Source organism: Syngnathus floridae, chromosome 22 (assembly GCF_059516105.1).
Source record: "Syngnathus floridae isolate MCC-2025c chromosome 22, RoL_Sflo_1.0, whole genome shotgun sequence".
Lineage (NCBI taxonomy): Eukaryota > Metazoa > Chordata > Actinopteri > Syngnathiformes > Syngnathidae > Syngnathus > Syngnathus floridae.
Window position 1 is genome coordinate 3,485,976 of NC_142434.1, and position 24,339 is coordinate 3,510,314.

The 24,339-nt window shown below is 49.2% G+C and overlaps 4 protein-coding genes across 7 annotated transcripts; 3 read left to right on the top strand and 1 right to left on the bottom strand.

Annotated features, from left to right (window-relative positions):
- Nucleotides 1-127: 127 nt before the first annotated feature.
- On the top strand, nucleotides 128-8,270 carry LOC148379235 (lysine-specific demethylase RSBN1L-like). Its single transcript, XM_088367371.1, has 9 exons — nucleotides 128-743; nucleotides 2,104-2,208; nucleotides 3,507-3,994; nucleotides 4,061-4,219; nucleotides 4,681-4,818; nucleotides 4,909-5,051; nucleotides 5,121-5,291; nucleotides 5,349-5,457; nucleotides 5,553-8,270. The coding sequence occupies exons 1-9, from the start codon at nucleotides 188-190 to the stop codon at nucleotides 7,011-7,013; spliced, it is 3,330 nt and encodes a 1,109-aa protein (XP_088223497.1). The 5' UTR covers nucleotides 128-187; the 3' UTR covers nucleotides 7,014-8,270.
- Nucleotides 8,271-8,350: 80 nt separating this feature from the next.
- Nucleotides 8,351-9,558, bottom strand: LOC148379236 (transmembrane protein 60-like). 2 transcript variants are annotated; one of them, XM_088367418.1, is made up of 3 exons: nucleotides 9,306-9,558; nucleotides 9,061-9,174; nucleotides 8,351-9,000 (listed from the first exon to the last, which is right to left on the bottom strand). In XM_088367418.1, the coding sequence occupies exons 2-3, from the start codon at nucleotides 9,142-9,144 to the stop codon at nucleotides 8,683-8,685; spliced, it is 402 nt and encodes a 133-aa protein (XP_088223544.1). In that variant the 5' UTR covers nucleotides 9,145-9,174; nucleotides 9,306-9,558; the 3' UTR covers nucleotides 8,351-8,682. The 2 variants fall into 2 exon arrangements, with proteins under 2 accessions (XP_088223544.1, XP_088223543.1); XM_088367417.1 differs by having other exon boundaries at nucleotides 9,358-9,557.
- A 168-nt stretch (nucleotides 9,559-9,726) lies between these two features.
- Nucleotides 9,727-19,737, top strand: phtf2 (putative homeodomain transcription factor 2). Of its 3 annotated transcripts, XM_088367388.1 has the most exons (22): nucleotides 9,728-9,981; nucleotides 10,909-10,961; nucleotides 12,875-12,955; nucleotides 14,112-14,168; nucleotides 14,367-14,378; nucleotides 14,989-15,058; nucleotides 15,136-15,294; nucleotides 15,366-15,534; nucleotides 15,820-15,981; nucleotides 16,088-16,292; nucleotides 16,362-16,505; nucleotides 16,573-16,729; nucleotides 16,806-16,876; nucleotides 16,940-17,068; nucleotides 17,135-17,220; nucleotides 17,288-17,480; nucleotides 17,560-17,691; nucleotides 17,762-17,848; nucleotides 17,913-18,068; nucleotides 18,140-18,235; nucleotides 18,304-18,429; nucleotides 18,497-19,737. In XM_088367388.1, exons 3-22 carry the CDS (start codon nucleotides 12,911-12,913, stop codon nucleotides 18,515-18,517), a joined length of 2,277 nt encoding a protein of 758 aa, XP_088223514.1. In that variant the 5' UTR covers nucleotides 9,728-9,981; nucleotides 10,909-10,961; nucleotides 12,875-12,910; the 3' UTR covers nucleotides 18,518-19,737. The 3 variants fall into 3 exon arrangements, with proteins under 3 accessions (XP_088223512.1, XP_088223513.1, XP_088223514.1); XM_088367386.1 differs by having other exon boundaries at nucleotides 9,727-9,981; nucleotides 16,088-16,505; XM_088367387.1 differs by lacking the exon at nucleotides 14,367-14,378 and having other exon boundaries at nucleotides 9,727-9,981; nucleotides 16,088-16,505.
- A 339-nt stretch (nucleotides 19,738-20,076) lies between these two features.
- On the top strand, nucleotides 20,077-23,754 carry dnajc2 (DnaJ (Hsp40) homolog, subfamily C, member 2). The gene is made up of 16 exons (XM_088367578.1): nucleotides 20,077-20,285; nucleotides 20,709-20,899; nucleotides 21,042-21,117; nucleotides 21,189-21,287; nucleotides 21,361-21,583; nucleotides 21,659-21,724; nucleotides 21,806-21,897; nucleotides 21,986-22,107; nucleotides 22,172-22,321; nucleotides 22,398-22,486; nucleotides 22,568-22,637; nucleotides 22,714-22,901; nucleotides 22,978-23,078; nucleotides 23,164-23,274; nucleotides 23,342-23,502; nucleotides 23,585-23,754. The coding sequence occupies exons 1-16, from the start codon at nucleotides 20,231-20,233 to the stop codon at nucleotides 23,651-23,653; spliced, it is 1,863 nt and encodes a 620-aa protein (XP_088223704.1). The 5' UTR covers nucleotides 20,077-20,230; the 3' UTR covers nucleotides 23,654-23,754.
- Nucleotides 23,755-24,339: the final 585 nt, after the last annotated feature.

Genomic DNA, 24,339 nt, shown 5'->3' on the forward strand with positions numbered 1-24,339 from the left:
TTCTAAGGGGGAAAAAATGACAATTTAGCTGTTATTATTGAGTTTTACGTAGTATGGTATTATCTGCACTGTAAAGCGCCCCCCTCCGGATCTGTCAATCAAAGCGAGTCAAGCCCCGCCCCCGCCTCTCCGCACGTCTCGCGCCAGTTGAGCGGAGCGAGTAAATACTAGCGAGAGAAGCCTCAAGATGGCGGACTCGCCGAGCTCCGTTCGCTTCAGCAGCGGAGCCGCGGCGACCGCCCCCGTTGGAAACCCGCTCCCCAAGTCCTCGGAGGCGAAAGGCGTCCCCGAAAACCGCCCGCAGTCTTCCCGAGACTTGAACGCGCCGCCGCCCAAGAAGCTCCGAGTCGAGGAGAGGAGCGTCAAACCAAAGAAAGTCGTCCGGGATGGAGGGCTGCTGGGAGGCAACTGTGGCGGCAAGGAGAAACTCCAGCAGCCGACGAAGCAACCGTGTCTCGCGGCGGGTTTGTGGAGCCTCAGCCCGGCCAACGCCAGCCCCGCTTTGGTCCATACAATCGGCGGAAGCCAAGCGGCAGTCGCTACCGGGCACAAAATCTTAAAGCAAAGCGATTTCTTCCTCCACAAGGCGCCTAAAAACAAGAAGCCGAGCAAGGATAAACAGCGCGAGAAGGGGGACGCGAAAAAGAAACTATTCGTGACGCCCGCTAACAACGACATTGGCAGATTCGACCATATTTCTCCAATCAAAAGACAAAATGGGGATGTCGCGTTGCCACATAAAGGTAGGCCACGGTGTCTTTGACATTATCTTTCACTCAACAATTCGATTAAGTTAACTCTTATTTTCCAAAGTGTTACATTCAGCCACTTGTCTGGCATGTTCCCTCCCCCTTTAACTAGTGTGCACTAGTCTGCCGCCTAATTCGTCTGGACAGTCCCGTTTTCGGACGTTTTTGAAAGGGAGCCCGTCAAACCGGCTGGACTGGAACACAAGGGGGGTGTTTACGCCACAAAGCCCCCCCTCGGCTAATGGCTGCCAGCTCTCGCTCACCCGTCGCTGAACCTTGGTAGCTAACGTATAGATCATAAAATAATCCCGAAAACAAACAAAGCGTCTTGTAACTGTCGGTTTAACCCCCGCGGGGTATTGAACGTCGAATTCTGGCTCGATTATCGGAGTGTATTCAAAGTACACGCCGCTGTCATAACACGATGACAGGCGCCCGCCATTATGGACCGAGTGTTGTTTTGGTAGAGCACCACGCCCCCCTCCGCTCCATTCATGCTCGGTTACTTTAGACACGTTTTGTTTCCTAACCTTCAGCAATCATTTCAATAAAATGTCTTTTAGACAATGTTGCTGTACAGTAGCAAATATTTTTTTTTAGAGGTGATCGGATTTGTTAACTTTCTCTTGGAAAGTTGCCGCGTGAATGACGTCACCCTTTTCCAGTTGGTTTAAGAGGTCGGGCTGTAAACAGTCATGGCAGCTGTCCAGAGATACGTCGTGGACACAACCGCACTCAAGATGTCAAAATACGATTAAATATTCACGCCGCGGTCAAATAGCGTCCTTCCAAAATTCTTCAGCGCCGTTATTAACTTACTGACTTTAGTCTTGAAGGAAACTTGTGCCACACATTGACCTCTGACCCTTATATGTTACCACGCAAGGCAAGTCCGACACCTGTGGAAGCGAAAGGATCCACTCAAATGTCAAACGGTATATTTTAAAATGGAAGGAGCGTCATGTCGGTATAAAAAAAAAAAAAAAGTGTCATTGCCCCTTCAAGCCTTCTTTTTAAGCCGCCATGAAAGCATTTTCCACTTTGATGGTGCGAGCGGCGGCCGCAACCCCGCCGTGTTCACTTTCACACTCCGCACGTCCGTGCTCTCCATGAGTCTGGGGAGGGGGGGAAAAAAAATCGTTCCTTCTCAGGATGGGAAAAAAAATGCTGCTCGATGTCACCTTGGAAATTGCATGTTAGAATTATAAAATATCATATATTGCAATATTCCAGGGAACATTGCGTGCTGTGATCATGCATCATAGCAAGTCTCGCTTTAATCTTGCGTATAAGGGATTGAAACATTTTTTTTATTTATTTATGATAAAATATCACTTCCTTTCTGTTCCCGCAGAACTCCTGAACAAGACGAAAGATCAGGAGCGTGAGGAGAAGAAGAAGCACAAAGTGATGAACGACATCAAGCGGGAGAATGGAGAGGTCAAGCAGCCCATTAAAGGTAGATATGGATTTTCTTTTTTTGCCACCATTGAGAATTTGTAACCGAACGGGGAGGCATTTGAAGGTCTCTCATACATTCATAGCCGGTGGCTGCACATCAAATTAACCGTAGATAATTCTGTCCTTGTGGGGCTCTTCGTTTTTCTTTTTTTATCCCCTCATCCAGCGGAGGGTTTGATGAGAAGAAGAAAAAAAACATTATTAGGCATTAAACGTTGCTTCCGAGGCAACTCGCCAGTCATGTGAGCCAAATAGAAAGCAGGCGTGAATTTGACGCATCCAAAGGAGTGTTTATTTTTCCAAGTCCGGAGCAGAAAGGGGGGTCGGGGGAATCTTATCAGTTCTAGTTTACTGCTGAAGCGGGGGCCATCGGCGGGCGGAGGAAACGACGAAAGGAAATCAATAAGCGGCAAGCGGCTGCTTTACGAGCGCCGAGGCCATTTGTTAACGCGTTTGTGTGTGGGAACGCATCAGATGCTGTTTAATGTCGACTAGTGGGTTGCACTCACCCCCCCCCAAGTCCTCTTATGCATTTTTTTGTAACTCATACACATAAGTAATAAACAAATCTGTATTTTAATAATAACAATAACATCAAGGTTTGATCGGTTATCCCGAAAGAAAGCACAACCACTCACCGGCGTCGATCGTATCGTTTGCTTCCAAATAATTTTCTGTTGGGACTCGAGGACACTTTCGGGGGGGAAAGTGTGTGGATTCGCAGAAAGGGGAATTGGGGAAGGGCGCTTGTGTATGTGTGTGTGACGGGGGGGGACCTAAAGAGCTTTTGGATTCGTGTGCAAATCCTCGCTCTGTTGCTCTCTTTATTGTTCTCTCACACACACATTGTATTACAGTGTGCGCTCAGGCCGTCTCATTGCCGCGTTACGTGCCATCAAAAAAAAAAACGTGCCCGGAGTGCAAACGAGACGGCGTAAGATTGCTGACGCGGCAGCACATATATCCTGGCTCGCTATCTATTTCTACTACCTGTCCACTTTGGGTGAACAATTGCCACAGACGCGCGGGCGAGTCCCCCGCCTCCGTGAACAGACCGCACTAGGCGCATAAATAACTAAAAGCCCGCGGCAATTCAGGAGATGCGGCCTGACTCGTATCAGCCGCTCTCCAGGCTTTCCATTTCACGCTATTCGATGACTTGTAAATGCCTCGGTTCAGTTCCGCGGAAGAAAATCCGTCGGTGGGTCGCGGGTGTAAGAAATGACAAAAGTCGATGGCGAGCAGTCACCGGCTCGACGGCAAAAACGTCTCGGCTGACTCGTTTCCCCCCGACAGATGGAGGCGTCCAAGCCGAGCTGGACTCGGAGCTGCAAATCAAAAAAGTCAAGAAGAAAAAGAAGAAGAAACACAAAGAGGGGGAGAAGCACAAGCGCGTGAAGATGTACCACCGCTCGTGCCAAACCGTTTGCGCCGGCTTGCTCCTCTTGCCCTCCCCGCCGCTTCACCTCGACAATTCCTCCACCGCCGCCACGGCGTCCCCGTTTAAACTGCCCCTGCCCGTTCACCCCCCGCCCAACAACAAGAGCGCCCACCTGCACTCGCCGTACGTCAACTCGTCCCCGCACAAGAGCCCGGGGCGCCACATCCATCCCGGCCTTTCGGGCCTGGAGTTTGCCCCTTACATCCACATCGAGACGCAGCCCAACGGCGGCGCTCTGGTGGCCCACGCCTACGGCTCGCAGCTGGCCTCGCTCTCGGCGGCCCAGAGGCGGCGATTCGCCCAGGAGTTTGTCACGCTGGCCTTCAGCGAGGACTCGGCGCAGGTACGTGATACAATTTCATTTTTAAACGGCAAAGACTACTTTTTTTTTTTTATCTGTGCGTCCTAGGCCGCTCATTACGTCATGGGCATCGTCCACGGAGAAGCTTCCTACCTGCCCGACTTCCTGGACTACTTTTCCACCAAGTTCTCATCAGCGCCGGTCAAAATGGAGATCCTGGGAAAGAAGGACATCGAAACCACCACAATGGCAAATTTCTACTCTCAGGTAAAGTCCCCAGCCGTGTTTATGTTTGACCATTCGCGGAAAATCAATAAAAGACGCCCGGCGGGCTAATGCGGCGCTTTGACTGAGCGCATTCGAGCAACTCATTTGTCGCCAAGCGCGGCGGAGGGATTATGTAATAAAATGTGTGTTGGGCGACACGCCGGCTTTGTTGTGACGCAGTGCTTGAATGGACTTCGTCCCGTCGAGCCACATCCGCGACCACAAGCGTATAAAACCACTCAGAGGTGAGGCGGAGGTTGTCGCACGAACGACATTTATGAGGTCGTTTGAAAAACCTGATCCTTCAGTATCTAGGTCATTGACTATTTTAAGTACAGCGGATATAAAAATAAAAAATAGAAAGAAAAAAAAGCAGGCACACTTGAAGCTCCTCATCTTGCTGACATCATCAGCCAAAATCTTGAGACAAGGTCCAAAACGCTTGCTTGTCGTCGCCGCAGGTGAAGAGAACTTACAGCCACGGCACGTACCGAGCCGGGGCGATGAGGCAGATCAGCCTGGTGGGAGCCGTGGATGAGGAGGCGGGCAATTTCTTTCCGGAATTCCTCGGCATGCTGGGGGAGTCGCCCTTCCTGAAGGTGAGTCCCTTGCCTGCTGGATAAACAAAGCACGCGCAGATGTTTTGCACAAGTTGGGCGGCAAACGGATTTTTTTTTTTTTCCTTCCAGCGCACACTTCCCTGGGGGACCATGTCCAGCCTGAGCCTGATGAGCCCCGACGAGAGCGACGACGGGCCCATCATGTGGGTGAGGCCGGGAGAGCAGATGATCCCGGTGGCCGACATACCAAAGTCTCCTTTCAAAAGAAGACGGTAAGAAGACCGCCAGAGCAGTTTCCACTTTTTATTGGGTTTTACTACTAGATTTAGTTTCCTTCACAGCTCCACCAACGAGGTGAAGAACCTCCTCCAGTCCCTTCCCAGGACCAGCGAGCCCAGGGAGATGCTCTTCGAAGACAGGACCCGGGCCCACGCCGACCACATCGGCCAGGGTTTCGAGCGCCAGACCACGGCGGCGGTGGGGGTGCTGAAGGCCGTCTGCTACAAAGAAGGGTAAGTAAGTACGAACGGACGGATGGACGCTGACGTGACATCTGCGTTCCTTTGCAGCTTGGACCCTCCCCGCGTAACCAAAGACGTGGTGTGCTTCCACGCCGCCGATTTCCCGTACGTGGTTCAGCGGCTGCAGTTGGATCTTTATGAACCGCCGCTCTCTCAGGTCTTCAAACGAATCAAGTATCTCGACTATGATCATGGTGAATTTTCAAGGTTTTAATCCCACGATGCCGCCATCTTGTCGTATTGGTCTCCCAGTGTGTGCAATGGGTGGACGATGCCAAGCTGAACCAGCTACGTCGGGAGGGCATCCGCTACGCCCGCATCCGGCTATGTCACGACGACGTCTACTTCATCCCGCGCAACGTGGTCCACCAGTTCAAGACCGTGTCGGCCGTCTGCAGCCTGGCCTGGCACGTCCGCTTACGGCAGTACGAGCAGGGAGGCCAGGGAGAGGAAGTGAAGGAGGAAGAGGAGGAGCTGGACCTGATGGAAGAAACCAAGGGCGAGGAACAGGAGAGGATCAAAGTGGAGGAGGAAGAGGAGGAGTTGAGTGCAGCCAGGAACAGGACGTTGCCAACACTGGAAGATCTGCCGCCTTCTGATTGTCCGCCGCCGATGCTCTCAGTGGACTCGCAAGCGAGAGCCAGCGACAAGCCGGAGGAGAACGAGGTTGCACAGGATGAAGCGAGGCCCAAACGTCCACAGTCGCCGCCGAGCCGAGTCACAGAAGAACTGCCCAAAAGGAGCAAACCTTCATCACCTCGCCCTCACCAGCCTGACACAAAAGCCACAAAAAACACTCATCTCAACTTTCTTCATCGTCATCTGCCAAGCGCCACCACGCCGTCTTCCAGCTCGTCTCCGTTGTCCCCAATAACCTCCTCGCCGCACTCTTCTTTACGCCACCCGCTAGCTGCTGCCAGCCCTTCCTCCTCCTCCTCGTCTTCATCGCAGAGCCCCAAGCCCCCGCCAGACTCTCACCCGCACCCTTCCCCGGAATCCGCGTCTTCCCGTCTGGCCCCCTCCCCTCAGAAGGACAAAGACTCGCCGCGCTTCAACCCGGAAGCGAGCGCCGAGCGGCGGGCTCCCGCGTCCTCGGACTTCCACGCCCACCTGGGTTCCTATGGCGACGCACGGACTCACGCGCCGACAGAAAAGTGGACTCACGGCGTGGACATGAGCCCCCGGACGTTCCCGCACGCTCACCACCTGCAGCAATATCCTCCCCCCATGCCGCCTCCCCACCACCTCCCCCAAATGTTCCCCCCTTCCTATTCGCCGCTCCTGCCTCACTCGCACCTCCCCCACAGACCTCCCCCCTTCCTCAGTCAGGTGCCGCCTCCCCACCCAGTCCACATCAGCCCAATGCACCTGCCCCCCCCACACCCGGGTGACGCCACCACCCAGACCCAGCACTACTACCCCCAAATGGCCCCCCTCATGTCCCCCCACCACTTCCACCCTCACCCCAAGCCCTTCTACCCCCCACATTACCCCACGCACCCCTTCCTCCCCTCCCAGCCCTTCCCCAACCACCCTCCTCCCCCCCATTACCAACCCATGGCACCGGCCCCGCCTCACCATCCTCCACCTCACACCTTCACCCCGCCTCCCCCGCCACCACCCTCCTCTTCTGCTTCTCCCCCTCCCCCACCACCTCCCCCTCTCCCCCCACTCCCCCCAAACAACGAGGAGGAGGAGGAGCGGAGTCTCTAGGGCTTTTCTACCTAACAATTTGGGTTTTCCAATTGAAATTGTACAGCTTTCCTTTTGCTGGTGTTGTAAAATGATGTAAAAAGGAAAGTGGTTTTCAAAAGTCCCAGTATGCTTTGAAAAGTGTTACAAACCAGGTAAGCCGAGTCTCATTTTGGAAGATTGACGTTTTACCGTTCAACTCGCAGCTAATGCTTCCAATTGTGCCCGAGACGTTTTATGAAACAAAAAAACCCGCCACCTTACACAACACTCGCACGTGTTGTAATACAATGGCCGAGACAATATTATGTAATATGATAACACTTCCTCCCGAGATGTTACTATTTTTAAATCGAGGTGTCGCCCACGGTTTCAGCCATGTTGTCTTACCGGAGTGATGTCACGAACGGCAAGTAGCCCAACGAATAATTATTATTAGTCATAATCATGCACTCTCGAAACTGTCATTTCCGGCGTTCCACGGGAAGATTTTGTGTTCTTCCGAGATTTTTATACACACACCGCCAAGCTGGTTTTTAAGCTCATCACGAATGTCAACTTCCAAAAGCGCTTAGTGACGGACATTCTGCTTCCAAATTTTGAAACTATTTGTCTCTTGTTGTCGCACAGTCGTGGAATTTTTCCTGTCTCTTCCTCCCCACTTGCTAATGTAGCCCACGACATTCCCCCCCCCCTGAGTGCCTGTCCTCAACTGTAAACTATGGAATGTTCACACAGAGATTTTGTTGTGTTGCTTCATCATCCCAAAGTTTCCCACTTTGACCCCCCCCCCCTTCGCCCACACACACTGGAAAATTAGACCAAAGCCTTAAAAAATGGTCAGCAAGCCGAGTTGTGTTTTCTGCCATTTAGTCTCGCAGCTAGAGTGGCAAATATTTCCAAAATGTAAGCTAGTTCTCATCTAATTATTTTTTTTTTTGGACTTGCGGAAGGCTTCACTTGAGCGGTGAAGGACAATATGAAGCTTTTTTTTTTTTCTTTCTCAAACAGTTCAGGTGTGGTCAGGCAGAAATGGAAAAACCTGACATGATCTTTCTATTTGTGTTCAAACTCGCAATGACCGTAGAAAGTCTTCAGGGACTTGTTTTTTCAGGATTATTTATCAAGTGTGTGTTTTTCTATTTGATTTTAGCCATTTTCTTTTTAACTGTCAGCACTGTAGTGTATATAAGAGGTTTTGTAAAGACAAACGCGTAGAAGGGTTTCTACTTTAAATAAATAAGAGCCAAACTAATAAAAGGCTCACTGGATGAAATATTGACATTCTCAGAAGAAGTTCAATGTCTTTCTTTCGGTCAACATATTGTTTCGATTTCTTGCTGATTAGCCACAACACATTGACTGCATTATCATTTATTGACATTGGCACAGTGCAAAATAATGCAATTCATCTATGAGACATAATAAGTATCATTCATTTGTTTGTTCATTAAATTAATTTCTAAACAGCACGTCACATTTAGTCGGTTGACAATGTGGAACTTCAGCTACTTAATACAGTACTTGACTTTGGACGCAAAATTGAGATTTAAAATTGTGCAACATAAACATTCTCAAATCACAAATATTCAATGGAATGGTAAAAAATAAAAGTAATCATCCAGTGTGTTGTTCAAAGTAGTCTAATTTTTAGTAGTCTAATTATTTTTTTTGTTTGTTCCATCATTTGTCAGGCCTCTCTCCTCTCTGGAAAGATATTGAAGCCAAGCTCCACCAGCGCTCCCAGCAGCATGGTCCACAGTGGAATGCACACCAACGTGAGCTTCACCTCTGCCAGCTTCTCCAGCTTAGCGCACAGCGTCAGGCAGAAGGCCAGCTTGAGCAGCATGGCCGCCAGGTACCAAGCGCGCAGACGCAGGTCCGGCGAGCCGTTCCGCGGGTCAAAACCTGGTTTGCAGCGACCGGCCATCTTGATGGTGAGCATGAGGAGCAGGATGCCGTCGAAGACCCACACCGGCAAGAAGATGAGGAACCAGTTCCACTGCACCTGAGGTCCACATTAACCATCATTATTGCATATTTGTCATTTCTGCAAGTACATTCCTACCTTCCCATCCAGTTTCAGTACGAGCATGATGAGGAAGACCAAGGTGAAGACCCAGGTCAGCAAGACCCTCTGCGCCAGGGACATCTTGACTTGGCAAGGCAGGAGACAAACAGGCTAGGATGGAATAACATTTCAACACTGTCAAATACGCAATAACATGACTAAATGCATTGTCAATCGAGACAGGGTTTTATTATTGGAATCCATTTGTGCACATGTAAACCCAAAATATTTAAAATGCTAACCTAGCTCTCATAGCACATTAGCATGAAGCTAGCCGCAGACGATGTCACTCACTCAGCGTGTTCCTACATCGGTGACCAGCCTCGCCATCTTCCCGTATGGCCTACATCATTACTGTTTGAATGTTTGTTTGTTTTTTAAGTCAAAAATTTGTTTTCCGAAGGTTTTGTACTGACGATCGCTGGAAGATGGGCGAGCGAAAGTAGATCCGTTATCCGTAATTGTCACGCCCACTCTGAATCCTGATTGGTTAGCAAGGTGTCGCGTCACGCAATAGCTTTCACCATAGTCCCCGTGCTCGTGACGCAGGGCAATTTTTTTTCACCTGCAATAATTAATAATGTCCGCTAGAGGTAGACAAACCACTGTCTTCTCACATTTTTTTATGCGTTTTAAAGCCGTTTAATGATGGTGAGTCGCACTTATGACGTGTTTTGTTTCTCCGCGGACACACTACGGCTGCTGAAAATGTGGAGGCGTCTTTAAGTGGGACTTTACGGTCGGGGCGAGTGAAGTGAACTTGTATTTTTGCATTACTCGTCACTCAGCTTCGGAGGAGCTCAAGCTGAACCAGCGAGCTGATGCCGAGCCTCTGAACACCACGGACCGGGCTGGCTAGCTCCAAGCTTTTCTTTTTATCCATTGTGAGCGGCGGGAGTAACTTTGACCGTCAGCGAGGTAAGACGCTGCAGCCCCCGCCAGTTGCATGTCTGGGTCAAGAGTGGGGGGGGGGTCTTTGTGGCCGCCGGGTAGCATAGCCGTCTGGCTAGTTAGCTCCCGAGCTAGCTTCTCATTTTGCAGGGAGGGGGGTGCGCTTAGAAAACGCTTAGAAAAGGGATAAAGGAAAAGAACACGTTGTGTGCGCGTTGCTCGTTGACTGTTTTTATTTTACATCACGCTTTAAAACGGCAAAAAGGACCCGTTGTTTACATCTGTCTTTGCACTTGCACTTGAACGTATTTGGTTGATAAGAGTTTGCTGTGAAGCTGATTTACTAGATTACCCATGACACGGACAACGTTGCTTAAAGGTAAACTCTTAAGGTTTTTTTCTTTTCAAAGTTTGTGTGAATTGAGACTATTTTTGTTTTCCTCAAAGGGATTAAGTTGTCAGGGAAGATTGATTGTTGGGTGAGGTCAAAAGGTGACAAGATGGCACGGCCTTTAATTAGTCAGTGCTTCTTCTGTCATAGTGTGAGACAACTAGGTGGATGGAAGGTAAACTAAAAATTAACACTCAAAAAAGAATCTCAACTTGTTAGTGTGTGCGAGCTGTGAGATTGGCATAAGATGTTAGTTGCCATGGATACAATGGATTGCGATTAAGGCTCACGTCTTGCGTCGTATTTGTTTTTGAGTTGTCGTCGGGCACCTGCGATGCCCGGCCGAGCGAGCCCGTCGCGCCGCTGGGTCGGTTACATCACTTGCTGCATTACTGTTACATCACCCGCCCGCTGCCTTGTCTCACAGCTGCAGATGTTCAAAGTGTGAACGTAGGAGGAAGCATCCCTTTTTTTATTTTCGCTGGTGTCCCTAGCAGAAAAGCTGAGTCGCGATTGTCCCCAAATATCAAATCATTGATGTGTGATAATCATTTCTTGTGCAGAGTCACCGCCTGGAGCCTGACAATCCCAGCGTCAAGACTTTTCACCACCGCTGGTATGTTAATTCATATTACTAACTCAAGGTGCATTATTTTGTCCCCTGAAATGCATTAGCCTCTTTGAGCGAGGCTGTTTTCTTCCACTACTGTCCCAATACTTTTGCCCACCTGCTGTCGGCTGACCGGAAGTCAATTTCAGCGGATACGAGTCCACCCCTGTCCCCATAGCGGACCAGATGGAAAGTCTCGACCCATCATTGGGGTGCGCCTGTGTTTATTTGGCTCGCCCGCCTTCATTTGGCAGCCTGGCGCTTTTTCCAATGTGGCACAAGAGATGTAACTGGCACCCATCATGAAATATAGAGCAGCCACAGGGAGGGGAGAGGAGGGCAGCTCAGGTTCCACTTAGCTGAGTTAACTCGAACTCATCCAAAGGTGTCAATTAAAGTATCGTTCGCCATTGCATAACCCAATTATGACTCGCGTTGTGTATGAAATTAATTCCGTCTCGTGCCCTGCCCTTGTTTATCTGCCTCCTGTGTTTCTATGACACTTTGCACGCATTATTTTTTATGCCATCAAAATCCAACACAGGTCAAAAATGTTCCATGTGAGGCTTGTCCCACTTGTATCCTTTTCTTAAATATTTAGTGTTGCACTTTGAGTTTGGTGTCATGTGACTTGAGTGCATTAAGACGTCCGCTTGCGCTCCCGAAATACACACCCAAAGCCGCAGTGTATTTTGGGAACTTTCTTTTTTTTTTTTAGGGATCCTGCCATGTTTTAAATGATGCGCTTCAGTGCACAATCTGCAATTTTGAGGCCATATTAGGCCAAGTGGTGAAGCGGAGTTGCAGCCAAGCGTTTCTGCCGTTAAGTGCCTTAAGCTTGGAGGATTAGAAGTTCAGACGACTTCTGGCCGGAGAGTCTTCCCGTTGCTATAAATGTCTTTTTCTTTCCGCCTGTTGTGTTAAGATAGACAGGCACTCGGGCACTCCCCACCGCTTTTGATCGAGCGAGCCTGGCCTTGCCGCGTGAGCTTTTATCACGCTTATCTCGCGGCGAGATGGCAATGCACTCCATGTCATGGTCAGCGTGAGAAGCTTCACAGTAGAGGAAGACCTTTATGAGAAAAGTGACAAGAACAAGGAAGGAGCTGACCACATCTTCAAATTTAAACACGCTGGCTTCCTTCCTGCTTGTTGTGGCACTCGTGGGGGCCCGGGGACACTGCCCCCTTGAGGAATCCTTGGACACCCCCTTTTTTTGTATTTCCCGACAATTTTCTTCAGTATTTCCACATGTCCCCTCTCGGAAAGATGTAATGAAGCTTTCTCAGCTTTTTTCAAATCATTTTGTAATTTTGAGGTATAAGAAAAACATCCTCGATCCGGTTGGCCGTCACATAGCCTTGTGTCATCGTTTAGCACAAAGTCCAGCCTTCCTTTAAATGCATGACATCATCCCAGTGGGGTCCGCTCCCCTCGAGGGAGGCTGCGGGGGTCCACCATTCGGCACCTGTTGAATGCCGACGCAACAGGGGGGGGTTGGAAGTGACTTGTAGCGCGGCTTTGAAACTCTGGAATTTTCCATCTTTTTTATACATAGTAACAAGAAGAAAAAAAAAAACAAGAAGAATGTGCCTGTCAAAAGTGACACGTCTTGCGCGCATAACAAATTGGTGTCAACGCCCAAATGTCAAGGGCGGAGCCCGGCGCTGCATTGTATCGCAAGCGTCATACTCGGTGGTGTGACCGAGTGGCCTTCCAACCACAAGTCTCCATTCGTACAACCATGTTGCAAATGTGCGCACACGTGTGCTCGCCGCGCAGGTCCGCCCCTCCCTCCCCCCGGCGTCTGTAGTCCGGACACGCCTGCCTCCAAATTGCGTGTGCGCTCGCTTTGCTCTGTCCCACTCACCTTCCTCTCCCTCCCGTGTGATTTTTTTCCTCCCCCCTCTCCATTCCAGTCTAAGATGCCCCAGACGGCGAGAGGTGACATGTAAATGGCTTCCAAAGTGAAAGATGCCGTGGTGTGGTACCAGAAAAAGGTGAGAAGCTGCTTTTATGGCCTGCACTTATCGTCCCATCGCGAACTTTGTGTACTGCAGTCGTTGAAAAATGCCTCGGATGATTTCATTCTGCAGCTCCTCCAACCCCTGATTGATGATTAATTATTGACGAGCCTGCGTCCCAATACATTTGCTGTATGGATGATCGCCATTCAAAGCAAAGGACCTGACACGTTCAAAACAGAATACAAAACGGGCCAGCAAGCCGGCGTCGTGTGTCATCTTTTTTTCCGTGGTTTCCGATATCCGATCCGCCGCTGGACTAATATTGATACCCACCGACCTCCTCCCCCCCCCCCCTCCCTTCCTCGCCTCTCACCTTACGTGTATCTCAGCCGGCTTGGCTTTCGTTATTTTCCCTTCCTCTCTGGCAGACGCGCTCCGCTTGACAACAACGCGCATCAACGTGACTCACGTGCAATTAAAACGAAATCTGTCTGACTGCATTCAAGCTGTGATCGGAGCTCCCCGGGCAATCCAAATTGTTGAGTCAAATTGTTGCTCGTGAGGAGAAGCGCTGAGTCATGAGAGATGAGTGAGCTTCTCCTTTTTCAGACATGCAAAAGTGGAGTGAGATGTTCTTCGTATTGCAGGGGAAGTCAAGTCAAAACATTTTATGTGCGCCTCCTCTCGTCGAAACGTGCTACTTCGGTCAGTGTTGAAAAATGTGAACTCAGCAAAAAAAAAATCCACGTTTTTCTTTATCCATCCATTTTGTCTTGCCGTCAACTGAAAATGACATCACGGAGATGCCCCATTCGCGTTCACAAAAAGATCACCGATGAGCTAATTTGCACGCTAGCAGCTCCTAGCTAGCCGCCGGGTTGTTCATCATAATCCCCCACTCCTCCGACTGCGTCGCCATGGCAACCCTCGCCAAGTGCCGCAGCGCACACTTGGCCCACGGGAGTCTCACCGCACTGTGTGGAGGAAATAGGTCAAAGTAGTTGAACCCTGCCAGGTCTCACTGACGGCACGTTATCTTGTTGCCACGGCAACGCCACGCCAAGTCCGTTGACTCCGCGTGGCACAGACAGATGACGCTCGAGCGCCTCAGCACTCTTTTGTCTGAATACAATTAATCCGTGTCGTCAAACAAAATCTTCACGAGTCTGTGCTTGCGTTTGTCTCGTAGATCGGCGCCTACGACCAGCAGATCTGGGAGAAGTCGGTGGAGCAGCGGGAAATCAAGGTGCTCCTCCCTCCATTTACTCTTGGCCACCGCCCGCCATTCATTTGTTTTCTTTCTCACTTTCTTCAAGTTGTCTTCTCCCTCCCACCTCCGTCCTCGTCCAGTGTATGTCTTCTTTTTTTTTAATCATTTCCTTTCTGCCCCACTTCCTCCTCTCCATCTTCACCCATCCTCCCTGTCAATCGTCCTCGTCTTCAGTTTATATCCCGGGTAAGTATTCAGCGGCGGCCGGCGTGGTGCACGTGCGCTCGCTGACCCCGTGGCGTAGACGTAGCGCCGCTTGTGTTTGGTCCGTCCCCCGAGCGGCCCGGCCTTTTGTGTTTGGTGTGTTTACCCCTCCACGCTTACCCACGTAAAAAAATATTTTTTTTTTGATCCAATGTTTATCCAAGAAGCCGTTTACAGTCTCCGAGAAGCTTTCGACACGGCCAAGTGGCCATTATAAAGATAAGAAACCGCAAATAGTTCCCAGATAAGAACACGAGCGGTTTGTTTGGAAGGGCAGTGCCGAGATAAATCTCCTGCCAACGAGGAACTATCGATCCCCTCGTTTGGGTCGGCCTGAAGGAGAACAACGCGTGACTGATGACTTTTTAACACGGGTTCGGTGTGGCTTAGTCGACTAAAAAAAAAAATCAGGTGTGTGACGCAGCAGGGGTCAAATGGAAGAAGCCAGCCGGCATCTTGTCACGTGGGTTCCGTACACTCACCCAGTAGGAATGCATCTAACGCTTGTAGAAAGTACCGTGTGCCTCCTAAATGGAAACATTGTTTTTTTTTAATCTACCTCCATTGACGTTTTTTTGCGTCGTCCCCACAGGGCCTGAGGAACAAGCCAAAGAAGACAGGTCACGTCAAGCCGGACCTCATCGACGTGGACCTGGTTCGAGGTGAGACGAGGGTGACTCGAAGCACGTGCGTGCTGACGAGCGCCGCCGTCATTCTTTCATTTTGCCTCCCTCCCAAGGCTCCGCCTTTGCAAAAGCAAAACCGGAGAGCCCGTGGACATCGTTGACTCGCAAGGGCATCGTGCGCGTGGTCTTCTTCCCTTTCTTCTACCGATGGTGGATCCAGGTCACCTCCAGAGCCATCTTCCTCCTGCTGCTGGCTCTCTACGTCTTGCAAGGTGTGGCTCCTGGCGAGCTTGTTTGAATATTTCGAAACATTTATAACTCCGCTTCCTTTAAATCTCCACAGCGGCGGCGGCCCTCCTCTACGCCAGCATCCCGCAGCCTCACGGCATCCCCGCCACCGAGGTGTTGGGCGCCATCTGGCTCATGCTGCTGCTGGGCACCGTGCACTGTCAGATCGTCTCCACCCGGACGCCCAAGCCGGCCTCCGGCGGCCTCGGCGGCAAGAGACGCAGGTGATGAGAAAAAACTTGCCATGGAGAGTCTCTTTGTTCAAATTTAGATATTTTCCCTCCAATTGATCATGATTGATCAGGCTCTCCATCACGATTGCAAAGTTTGGAGTTTGTCGCCGCTTTGTGTGTTTTTGGAGCGTCTGTGTTTTCACTTTGGGAACGTCGCCTCGACGTTTCTCCTTTCTCGGGAAGGAGCGTCGCACGCCTTGGGCTTGGTTCGCAAGGCTCCCGAGCGGCGGCCACTAAGTCTTTCTGTGCTCTATCCTTCTTTCCCCCCGACTGAAGGAAGTTGAGGAAGGCCTCCCAGATGGAGGTGCATAGGGAAGGCGACGGCTCTAGCACTACCGATAACACGCAGGAGGGGGCGCCGCTCTCCTACTCTGCCAGCGCCACAAAAAGCCTGGGCACTCTCTTCCACGGTTTCTGGCATGATCTGTGTAAAGCTGGGTGTGTATTTCCTTTCTTCCTCTCCGAGTGGCCAAAGTGAGGCATTTTCTTCTCGCTTGAACCGATTGAGGCCCGGAATTGTAAGACGCTTAACAATTTGCCCCAGGTCCAAGAAGTCCAAGTTGTCCATTGACAAGTCGACGGAAACGGACAACGGCTACGTGTCGCTGGACGGCCGCGTGACCAACCGCAGCAGCGAGGAAGGCCTGCAGCGCTGCGAGCTCTTGAGCCGCCTGGACGAGGCCTGCTGGGCCGCCCGCGGGCCGCCCCCGCAGGCGCACGTCGCCCGCAGCACCGCCACCACCGCCAAGGTGAGCCGAGGCGCTGCGCGACTCCCCGAAAACATAGTCACGACTCTCAACGTCGCCGGTGTCTCACAGGGGCCCCCGTCAGACGAGGCGTCCAGCGAGGAGGACCCAGAGGCGTCTTACATCGCCCTCCGCAGGGGAGTCGAAAGACTGAACGTTGACTGTGCGCTGCGAAACCGCAAGAGCACACACTACAAGAAACACTACACCGTGGAGGTCTGTCAAGTCCTGTCCCCCCTAACCCCCCCCCTCCCCCGGAGTCTCAATCTTTCTCTCGTGTCAGGATGTCCCCAAGTCGGGCACCAGCTGCAGCTCCAGGTGCTCCAGCCTGAGGACGCCCGACTCGGAGAGCACTCGCCACGAGTCGGAGACGGAGGACCTGCTGTGGGAGGACTTCTTGCACTGCGCCGAGTGCAGGTCGTCCTGCACCTCGGAGACGGGTCAGAGGGTCGGCGGAGCCCCCAATAAAAATCCTTCCACTTGCGTGCCTAACATGAGAATCGTCCTCCTCCGCAGACGGAGAAGGAGGAGGCGCGCCGTTGTGTCCTCCCACCAAGAAGGAGTACAGAGACGACCCTTTCCACCAGGTCAGCAAATGCAACACCGTCCAGTTGATTTTTTGGGAAATTAACCTTTTTGTCCCTCCTCAGGGTCACGCCCCCTGGCTCCACAGCTCCAACCCGGGCCTGGAGAGAGTGAGCGCCATCGTCTGGGAGGGGAACGAGTGCAAGAAAGCCGATATGTCCGTCCTGGAGATCAGTGGGATGATCATGAATAGAGTGAGCACACCACCAACGCACCTTTTTTCATTTTGAATTTAATCTTAACGTGTTTGCGTGTTCCAGGTGAATCTTTACACTCCGGGAATTGGCTACCAGGTGTTTGGGAATCTGGTGTCGGTCACGCTGGGTCTCACGCCCTTCGCTTACAGGTGGCTTGATTACTTTGCGATGAGTCAGCACGATTTTTTATTTCTAATGTTTATTTTCTGTCGTCAGACTTGCTCAGCACAGCGACTTGGACCGGCTACCCACGCTGTCGGCCAACGAGCTGCTGTCCGTGGCGCTAGGCGGCGGCTCCGGCTCGGAAGCCCTGGTGGTCACCATGGTGACGCTGAGCTTCATGGTGCGGGTGTGCCTCATCTGGCTCTTCTTCTTCTTGCTGAGCGTGGCCGAGAGGACCTACAAGCAGGTGAGGACCATACTGACAATGAATATTTACTTATTGTTGCCAAACTGGAGTGTATGACTGACATAAATGTGTTTTTCAGAGGCTGCTGTTCGCAAAACTATTTGGTCACCTGACTTCAGCCCGAAGAGCCAGGAAATCAGAAGTTCCTCACTTTCGACTGAAGAAGGTCCAGAACATCAAGATGTGGCTGTCACTACGCTCATACCTTAAAGTAAAATTAGTCTTGAGATGTTTTTTTTTTTTTGGCTGAACGCTTTTGAACGATGTCGATTCCGTTGCAGCGTCGAGGCCCCCAGCGCTCCGTGGACGTCATCGTATCTTCTGCCTTCCTGCTGACGCTCTCCGTCGTCTTCATCTGCTGCGCGCAGGTAACGTGCGCGAGCGCGCCTTGCCATCGTCACGGCGATTCCACCGACGTTTGTCCTCACGCAGTTGCTGCACGCGCAAGAGCCGTTCCTGGAGTGTCACTACAACTGGGAGTTGGTGATCTGGTGCTCCAGCCTCTCGCTCTTCCTGCTCAGGTTCGTCACGCTGGGCTCGGAGACCAGCAAGAAGTACAGCAACACCTCCATTTTGCTCACTGAACAGGTGGATGAAAACACACACACACGCACACACTTTGCTTCTTAGTACTGATTATGTGTGTGTGTTTCTCTCAGATCAACTTGTATCTCAAGATGGAGAAGAAGCCCAACAAGAAGGAAGAGCTGACGCTGGTCAACAACGTCTTAAAACTGGCAACCAAACTACTCAAGGTGTGTGTGCGTGTGTGTTGTCATCAAGCGTGCACGCGGGTGACGTTGCCGCCTTTGTCGTTTCGCAGGAGCTGGATAGTCCGTTCCGGCTGTACGGTTTGACCATGAACCCGCTGCTGTACAACATCACGCAGGTGGTCATCCTCTCCGCTGTCTCGGGCGTCATTTCAGACCTGTTAGGATTTAACTTGAAGGTGAGCAGGACAAAAGAAAACAGCGTGTGTGTCTGTACATGTGTAACATACGTGTGTGTGTTTGCAGCTGTGGAAAATCAAGTCGTGACATTGAGATGACTGAAGAAGAAGAGGACGACGTATCATCCGAGTGCTTTGTCCGTCAACAAGCTATTTTACCTGCTCAGTGTTTTCACCTTTTATTTAACTTCACTATTTATGACGTCTCACATTGTGCCCTTGAGCTTAAGTTATTTTATTTTCTTGTCCTGAATATTATTTTGTCGCTTTTGTTGCTTCTCAGTGCAGTGCGATATTTCATGGCTGTTTTTTTTGTTGTTGTTGTTGCTGTTGTAATTTTGGTTTTCATTTTGTTTTAAAAGTACTCACGTGTTCTACCTGCTTTTGATAATAATACAGTTACATTTTTCAACGCAGGTACCAATCCCGATATTGGATGACGTGAACAATCGGCAGCAAATCAGTCACCTGCCACATTTTCAGGTTCGCAATTGGCTGACTCACCAAGATAGAAATTAGGAAAAAGAAAGAAAACTACAAATATGGAAGATGGTAGTAATAAGACTACAAATAAGGATGGTTGTGTTGAACAAGAAATGTCAAATCCAAACAAAAAGGGAAAGTAAATGAAGCCAAAAGTGTGACTAGTTTTCATTTTAAATCTACAAGTTATTTTATTTTATTTGCCCATTTCATTCAAAAATGTCTTCCGCAGTATTTTCTCTTCATATACCCCCCCGAGTCGAGTCAAAACACAAAACAAATGGCGATGTAAATGGTAGTTTGGGGCAGGCAATCCGATTGGTCAATTTATGTGCATCAGTATTAGCTCGTCACGTTGAAGCAGCCTGGTTATTGAAAGAAAACAAACGTGCACTTTAAACCTACAGCGGATCATTTGCATCAGTCTCGTCCAATTTAAATGCTGACAAATGTTGTTAGCATGTTGCTAATTCTATATTATTCATAATTGTGTGCGGTAGAAGGAGACCAAAGTGCTTGTATTGATTGTTTGAAAACAGTTTTTTCCTACGCTGGTAAAAGAATGTATTTGCAGCTTTAAATTTTGTCAGGTTGTACATTTGTGTGTGTTTTTTCTTTTGTGGTCTCTTTATATTTTCAAGTTTGTTCTTCACACTTGTGGGGAGAAGAGGCATGTTTGAATATGTGTTTTATTTTTTTAAGGAACAAAGAAGTGTATGTTGAAACATGAAGTTCAGACGGTCCAAAAAAATTCACGTTTTTGAGAGGAAATTGGTCTGGCAACATTTTGATAATAAAATCCAAGCGCTGGATGATATAATGCTACTTGGTGTGTTTTTTTGGGAGGGGAGGGTGAGTCCAAGCCAACCAAATATTCTGGAGGTGATGGGTTCTATCCTCAAGCCTGGTAATCCTGTCCAAGAGTCCTTGAGCAAGGCACTAAGGTTTGTTATTCCTCCTCTCCCCAAGCAAATTATTATAAAACTATTATTTTTAATACATTTTTTATTTTTCAAATTTCAAGCTCAACACGTTTATTTTCAGTTTCAAGTATTTTTTCACGTACGAGTTTTATTTTTTCAAGTACAAAACTTTTGACCCCAATTTTCAAAAATTCCTAAAACGGAAGTGACGTATCACGGAAGTGACGTTTAGCCTCAGCGACATACCGGCGCAGGCGGAAGTGACATGCACACTGCGTCGACACATGTCGCTATCGCAAACATTCGTTAGCCTTTCCTGAATTTGGATGTTCCTTCAGAAATATATCATTTAATTAGTGTGGCTGTTGAATGTTCGTGTTGCCTTCTTTGTAAAAATGTTATTAAAAGCGGTGGACAACGATGAAACGACAGTGTTTCGAGACGTTGCCGGTAAGGATTGAATGACTGAGGCTAATGGTAGCTACTCTGCTAAGCTACCCTCTAAGAGTTTGTTAGCATGCTTGTTAGCTTAGCAAGCCGTTTCACAACAGACAGAAAACATAGAGCTCATACCAAAAAGATATTTCAGCGTGAGTCGTGCTATTTTAGCTCAGTTATGTGACTGTTACATAACAGCAGCTCATTTTTTGAGTGACACGTTGATAGTCATCAGTCAAATTATTGTGCCGGTATAAAAAGAGCTGGTTATAGCACACAATATCTATACATATACATGGTTATATCATATATTTTTAACGTGGACATTTCATTTATTAACTACTTCTGTTAATAGTAACCAGGCTTGACTGAGTAGCAGACTAGTATGATTAGAAATTGAGTACATATTTGTGAATACCTACATTTCTCTGTCAGCCTCCGTGCGGGTTCAGGTGGAGCCAGTGGGCCGATGGTTCGAAGCCTATGTGAAGAGGAGAAACAGGAACCTGTCCACCTCCTTCCAGGAGTTGGAAGAGGAAGAGGAGTCCTCTGAGGAGTCGGATGATGAGGACTTTCAGTTGCAAGAGCATCCCATGCTCCGAACGCTCGACCCAAAGGACTGGAAGGTGTTGTTTTTTTTTTTATGTTAAGCAAACATATGTAAAATGGGAACACTAATGTTGACTGTGATTTACTGAGAACGATACAATTTTGTTTTCATCGGCTTGTACATTTGCTTACAACTTGCCTTCTGTTTCTCGGTGTTAGAATCAAGATCACTACGCTGTCCTCGGTCTTCCGCACTTGAGATACAAAGCTACTCAAAAACAGATCAAAGCTGCCCGTAAGTATTCTTTCTGCATGGTACTGGTCGTGTTTGTTCCTGGGGTCACATGCTCGCTTGTTTCTCAACAGACAAAGCCATTGTGTTGAAGCACCATCCCGACAAAAGGAAAGCTGCGGGAGAGCAAATTTCAGAAGGCGATAACGACTACTTCACGTGTATAACTAAAGGTGCGTTGTTACTCGTTTGTATTGATCGAGGGTTGCTCTCTATTGATCTCTTGCCATTGTTGCTTACCAATAGCTATCGAAGCCCTGTCCGACCCCGTGAAGAGGCGAGCCTTCGACAGTGTCGATCCTACATTTGACAACAGCGTGCCTTCCAAGGCGGAGGGCAAAGAAAACTTCTTCCAGGTGTTCCCTGCAGTTTTTGAGAGGAACTCCCGGTGGTCCACCAAAAAGCACGTGCCCAACCTCGGCACCATGGCGTCTTCCTTTGAGGAAGTGGATAACTTCTACTCCTTTTGGTACGCCGTATTCAATTTCAGCGCTGAAAATATTTTCAAGGTCTTAGTCTTGCGATTTGATTTGTGTTGTTGCAGGTACAATTTTGATTCGTGGCGGGAATTCTCGTACTTGGATGAGGAGGAGAAGGAAAAGGCTGAGTGGTAGACCTTTTGAGCACTCAAATCCGATTTGTTGGTCTGAGTGTGTGTGTCTGACGAGCCCTTGGGATTTTCCCCTTGCAGTCGGGATGAGCGGAGATGGATCGAAAAGCAGAACCGAGCCTCCAGAGCTCAGAGGAAGAAGGAGGAGATGATCCGAATACGAACACTAGTTGGTACAGAGACTACAAATGTGAACGTTGCAGTACGCCGCGCATGCCGTGAAGGAATCGCTCGAGAACCCGCTCCGTTTGTCCCATGCAGATACCGCCTACAGTTGCGATCCTCGGATCAAGAAGTTCAAGGAAGAGGAAAAGGCCCGGAAGGAGTCTGAGAAGAAAGCAAAAGCGGAAGCCAAGAAAAAAGAGCAGGAAGAAAAAGAGAGAGTAAGTCCCGACGGGAAATTTTAAGCAACAAAAAATTGCTGATGACATTCTTATTTGTTTTCAGGCCCGGCAGGCTGAGCTGGAGGCGGCTCGTTTAGCTAAAGAGAAGGAAGACGAAGAAGCCAAGCAGGCGGCCCAGCTGGCCAAGAAAGAAAAGGAGATCCAGAAGAAAGCTATCAAGAAGGAGCGGCAGAAGCTCAGGACAACCTGCAAGGTTGATTCCACACCAAGCGCTATTGTTTGCTGCCAATCCGTGGGCTGCGCTAACGGCATCGTTTCACATGCCGCAGAACTGGAACTACTTTGCTGCCAGTGAGGGCGAAAACGTGAAGATGATGGAGGAGGTGGAGAAGCTCTGCGATAGGCTCGAGCTCAGCAGGTGAACGAAAGCAAGCAGAGCGTTGATTTGATCACAACATGAAACGCAATTTGAAGTTTTTCTTCTTGTGTTCACTTCCAGCCTGCAGACCCTCAATGAGTTACTGGCCACTGCTTCAAAGGAGGACAGCAAAGTTGCAGTTGAGAAGCAGGTAAAAAAAAAAAAAAAAAAATCTCATCGGCATGTCCGTTCTTCTGAGTTTAGGCACTCTTTAACTTCCCTCTCAGGTGCTGGAGGTGAACGCACAGCTCCAGAAGGAGCGGGAGGCTGAGGTTCAGGCAATGCAGGCCTCTCGGAGTGCCGAGCACGGCGGCGGCGGCGGGGGAGGAGGGGGCGGCGGCAAAGGCTGGAACGAGGAAGACCTCCAGCTGCTCATCAAGGCCGTCAATCTTTTCCCTGCCGGAACCAATGCGAGGTAATCTGCCAGCCGATAAATATCCAGCATTACAAGTCATGCAACATAAGCACTTTTTTTTTTTTTCTTCTTCAAGGTGGGAAGTTATTGCCAACTACATGAATTTACACTCGACAAGTGGCATGAAGAGGACAGCCAAAGACGTCATCAACAAAGCCAAGAGTTTACAACGCCTTGGTAAATAAAATAAAAGTCCTTGAAAAGCGTTTGCTTCACAGCAATTAGGGCCAACACAATCCACATCCAACTGTCGCCTCTTCAGATCCATTACAGAAAGATGACATCAACAGAAAAGCCTTTGAGAAATTCAAGAAGGAACACAATTCTGTGCCACCCACCGTTGACAACGCTGCGCCATCGGAGAGGTTTGAAGGTGGGTGCTCTACTTTAGAAGTTTTTTTTTTTTTTTTAATAATTCTTGCTGTCCTTGTGACCTCAAGCCCCAGGTGGCGATGGAAGCGCCGCTCCCTGGACCACAGAGGAACAGAAGCTTCTTGAGCAGGCCCTCAAGACATATCCTGTCAGTACGCCTGAACGCTGGGACAAGATAGCCGCATCCGTGCCAGGACGGAACAAGAAAGATTGTATGAAGAGGTACAAGGTGAGAGAAAGCGCCCGGCTGCGGTTTTAATGACACCACACATGCCACCATGTTTTGTTTATATTTTTCATTTCTCTGACAGGAATTGGTGGAGATGGTTAAAGCCAAGAAAGCTGCACAAGAGCAAGTCGCAAGCAAGAGTAAAAAATGACAACACAAAGAGGGCATCGTTATTATTTTTATTATGACCGTAATGTGTTTGTCTTCTTTGTTTTATATGAAAAGAATTAAAAGAAAAACTGAGAAAAGAAAGTGTTGCCTTTGTTTACATTTGAGTGTGACTCACAGACACTCCATTAGGTACACCACCACTTTCAGGCCACTTCATTAGGGAAAAATCAGGGTCAAAGGTCACAGGTGTCAAGGTCCAGTCCACAGGGCTGCATTCCAACATGTTTTCATGACTCCCTCGTTAAGTGCACCTGAGTGAAAAGTTGGACTCCTGCAGCACGTGAAAATGCCCTCAACTTTTCACGCAGGTGTGTTTAACGAGGGTAACTTGGAAAACATATTGGAACGCGGCCTCTGAGGACTGGAGTCCGACACCTCTGGCAAATTTGCTCAAATATGTTCATGAAAACACTTTCCTCCAAGTCTTATCAATCAAGACAGCGTGTATTTATTTGTGGTTTCCAGCTGCGCTTATACTGTTTGTTCATCTTTCACAACAAAACAGTCACCCTAAATAAAAAAAAAACAAAAAAACATTACCTCGTTAAGTGCACCTGCGTGAAAACTTTTAGCTCCTTCAGACCGTGAAAGAAGCTAAAAGTTTTCACGCAGGTGCGCTTAACGAGGGTCACTTGGAAAATATGGTGGAACGCGGCCCCTCGAGGA

Excerpts from the sequence above, each read along its gene's own strand:
- LOC148379235 (XM_088367371.1), top strand. The coding sequence starts at position 188 with ATGGCGGACTCGCCGAGCTCCGTTCGCTTCAGCAGCGGAGCCGCGGCG. Across the intron at positions 744-2,103 it reads TGTCGCGTTGCCACATAAAG|AACTCCTGAACAAGACGAAA; the intron begins GTAGGCCACGGT and ends CTGTTCCCGCAG. Across the intron at positions 4,819-4,908 it reads GGGAGTCGCCCTTCCTGAAG|CGCACACTTCCCTGGGGGAC; the intron begins GTGAGTCCCTTG and ends TTTTCCTTCCAG.
- LOC148379236 (XM_088367418.1), bottom strand. The coding sequence starts at position 9,144 with ATGTCCCTGGCGCAGAGGGTCTTGCTGACCTGGGTCTTCACCTTGGTC. Across the intron at positions 9,001-9,060 it reads TACTGAAACTGGATGGGAAG|GTGCAGTGGAACTGGTTCCT; the intron begins GTAGGAATGTAC and ends TGTGGACCTCAG.
- phtf2 (XM_088367386.1), top strand. The coding sequence starts at position 12,911 with ATGGCTTCCAAAGTGAAAGATGCCGTGGTGTGGTACCAGAAAAAG. Across the intron at positions 12,956-14,111 it reads TGGTGTGGTACCAGAAAAAG|ATCGGCGCCTACGACCAGCA; the intron begins GTGAGAAGCTGC and ends TTTGTCTCGTAG. Across the intron at positions 16,877-16,939 it reads GAGACGACCCTTTCCACCAG|GGTCACGCCCCCTGGCTCCA; the intron begins GTCAGCAAATGC and ends GTCCCTCCTCAG.
- dnajc2 (XM_088367578.1), top strand. The coding sequence starts at position 20,231 with ATGTTATTAAAAGCGGTGGACAACGATGAAACGACAGTGTTTCGAGAC. Across the intron at positions 22,322-22,397 it reads AGCTCAGGACAACCTGCAAG|AACTGGAACTACTTTGCTGC; the intron begins GTTGATTCCACA and ends CACATGCCGCAG. Across the intron at positions 22,638-22,713 it reads AAGTTGCAGTTGAGAAGCAG|GTGCTGGAGGTGAACGCACA; the intron begins GTAAAAAAAAAA and ends CTTCCCTCTCAG.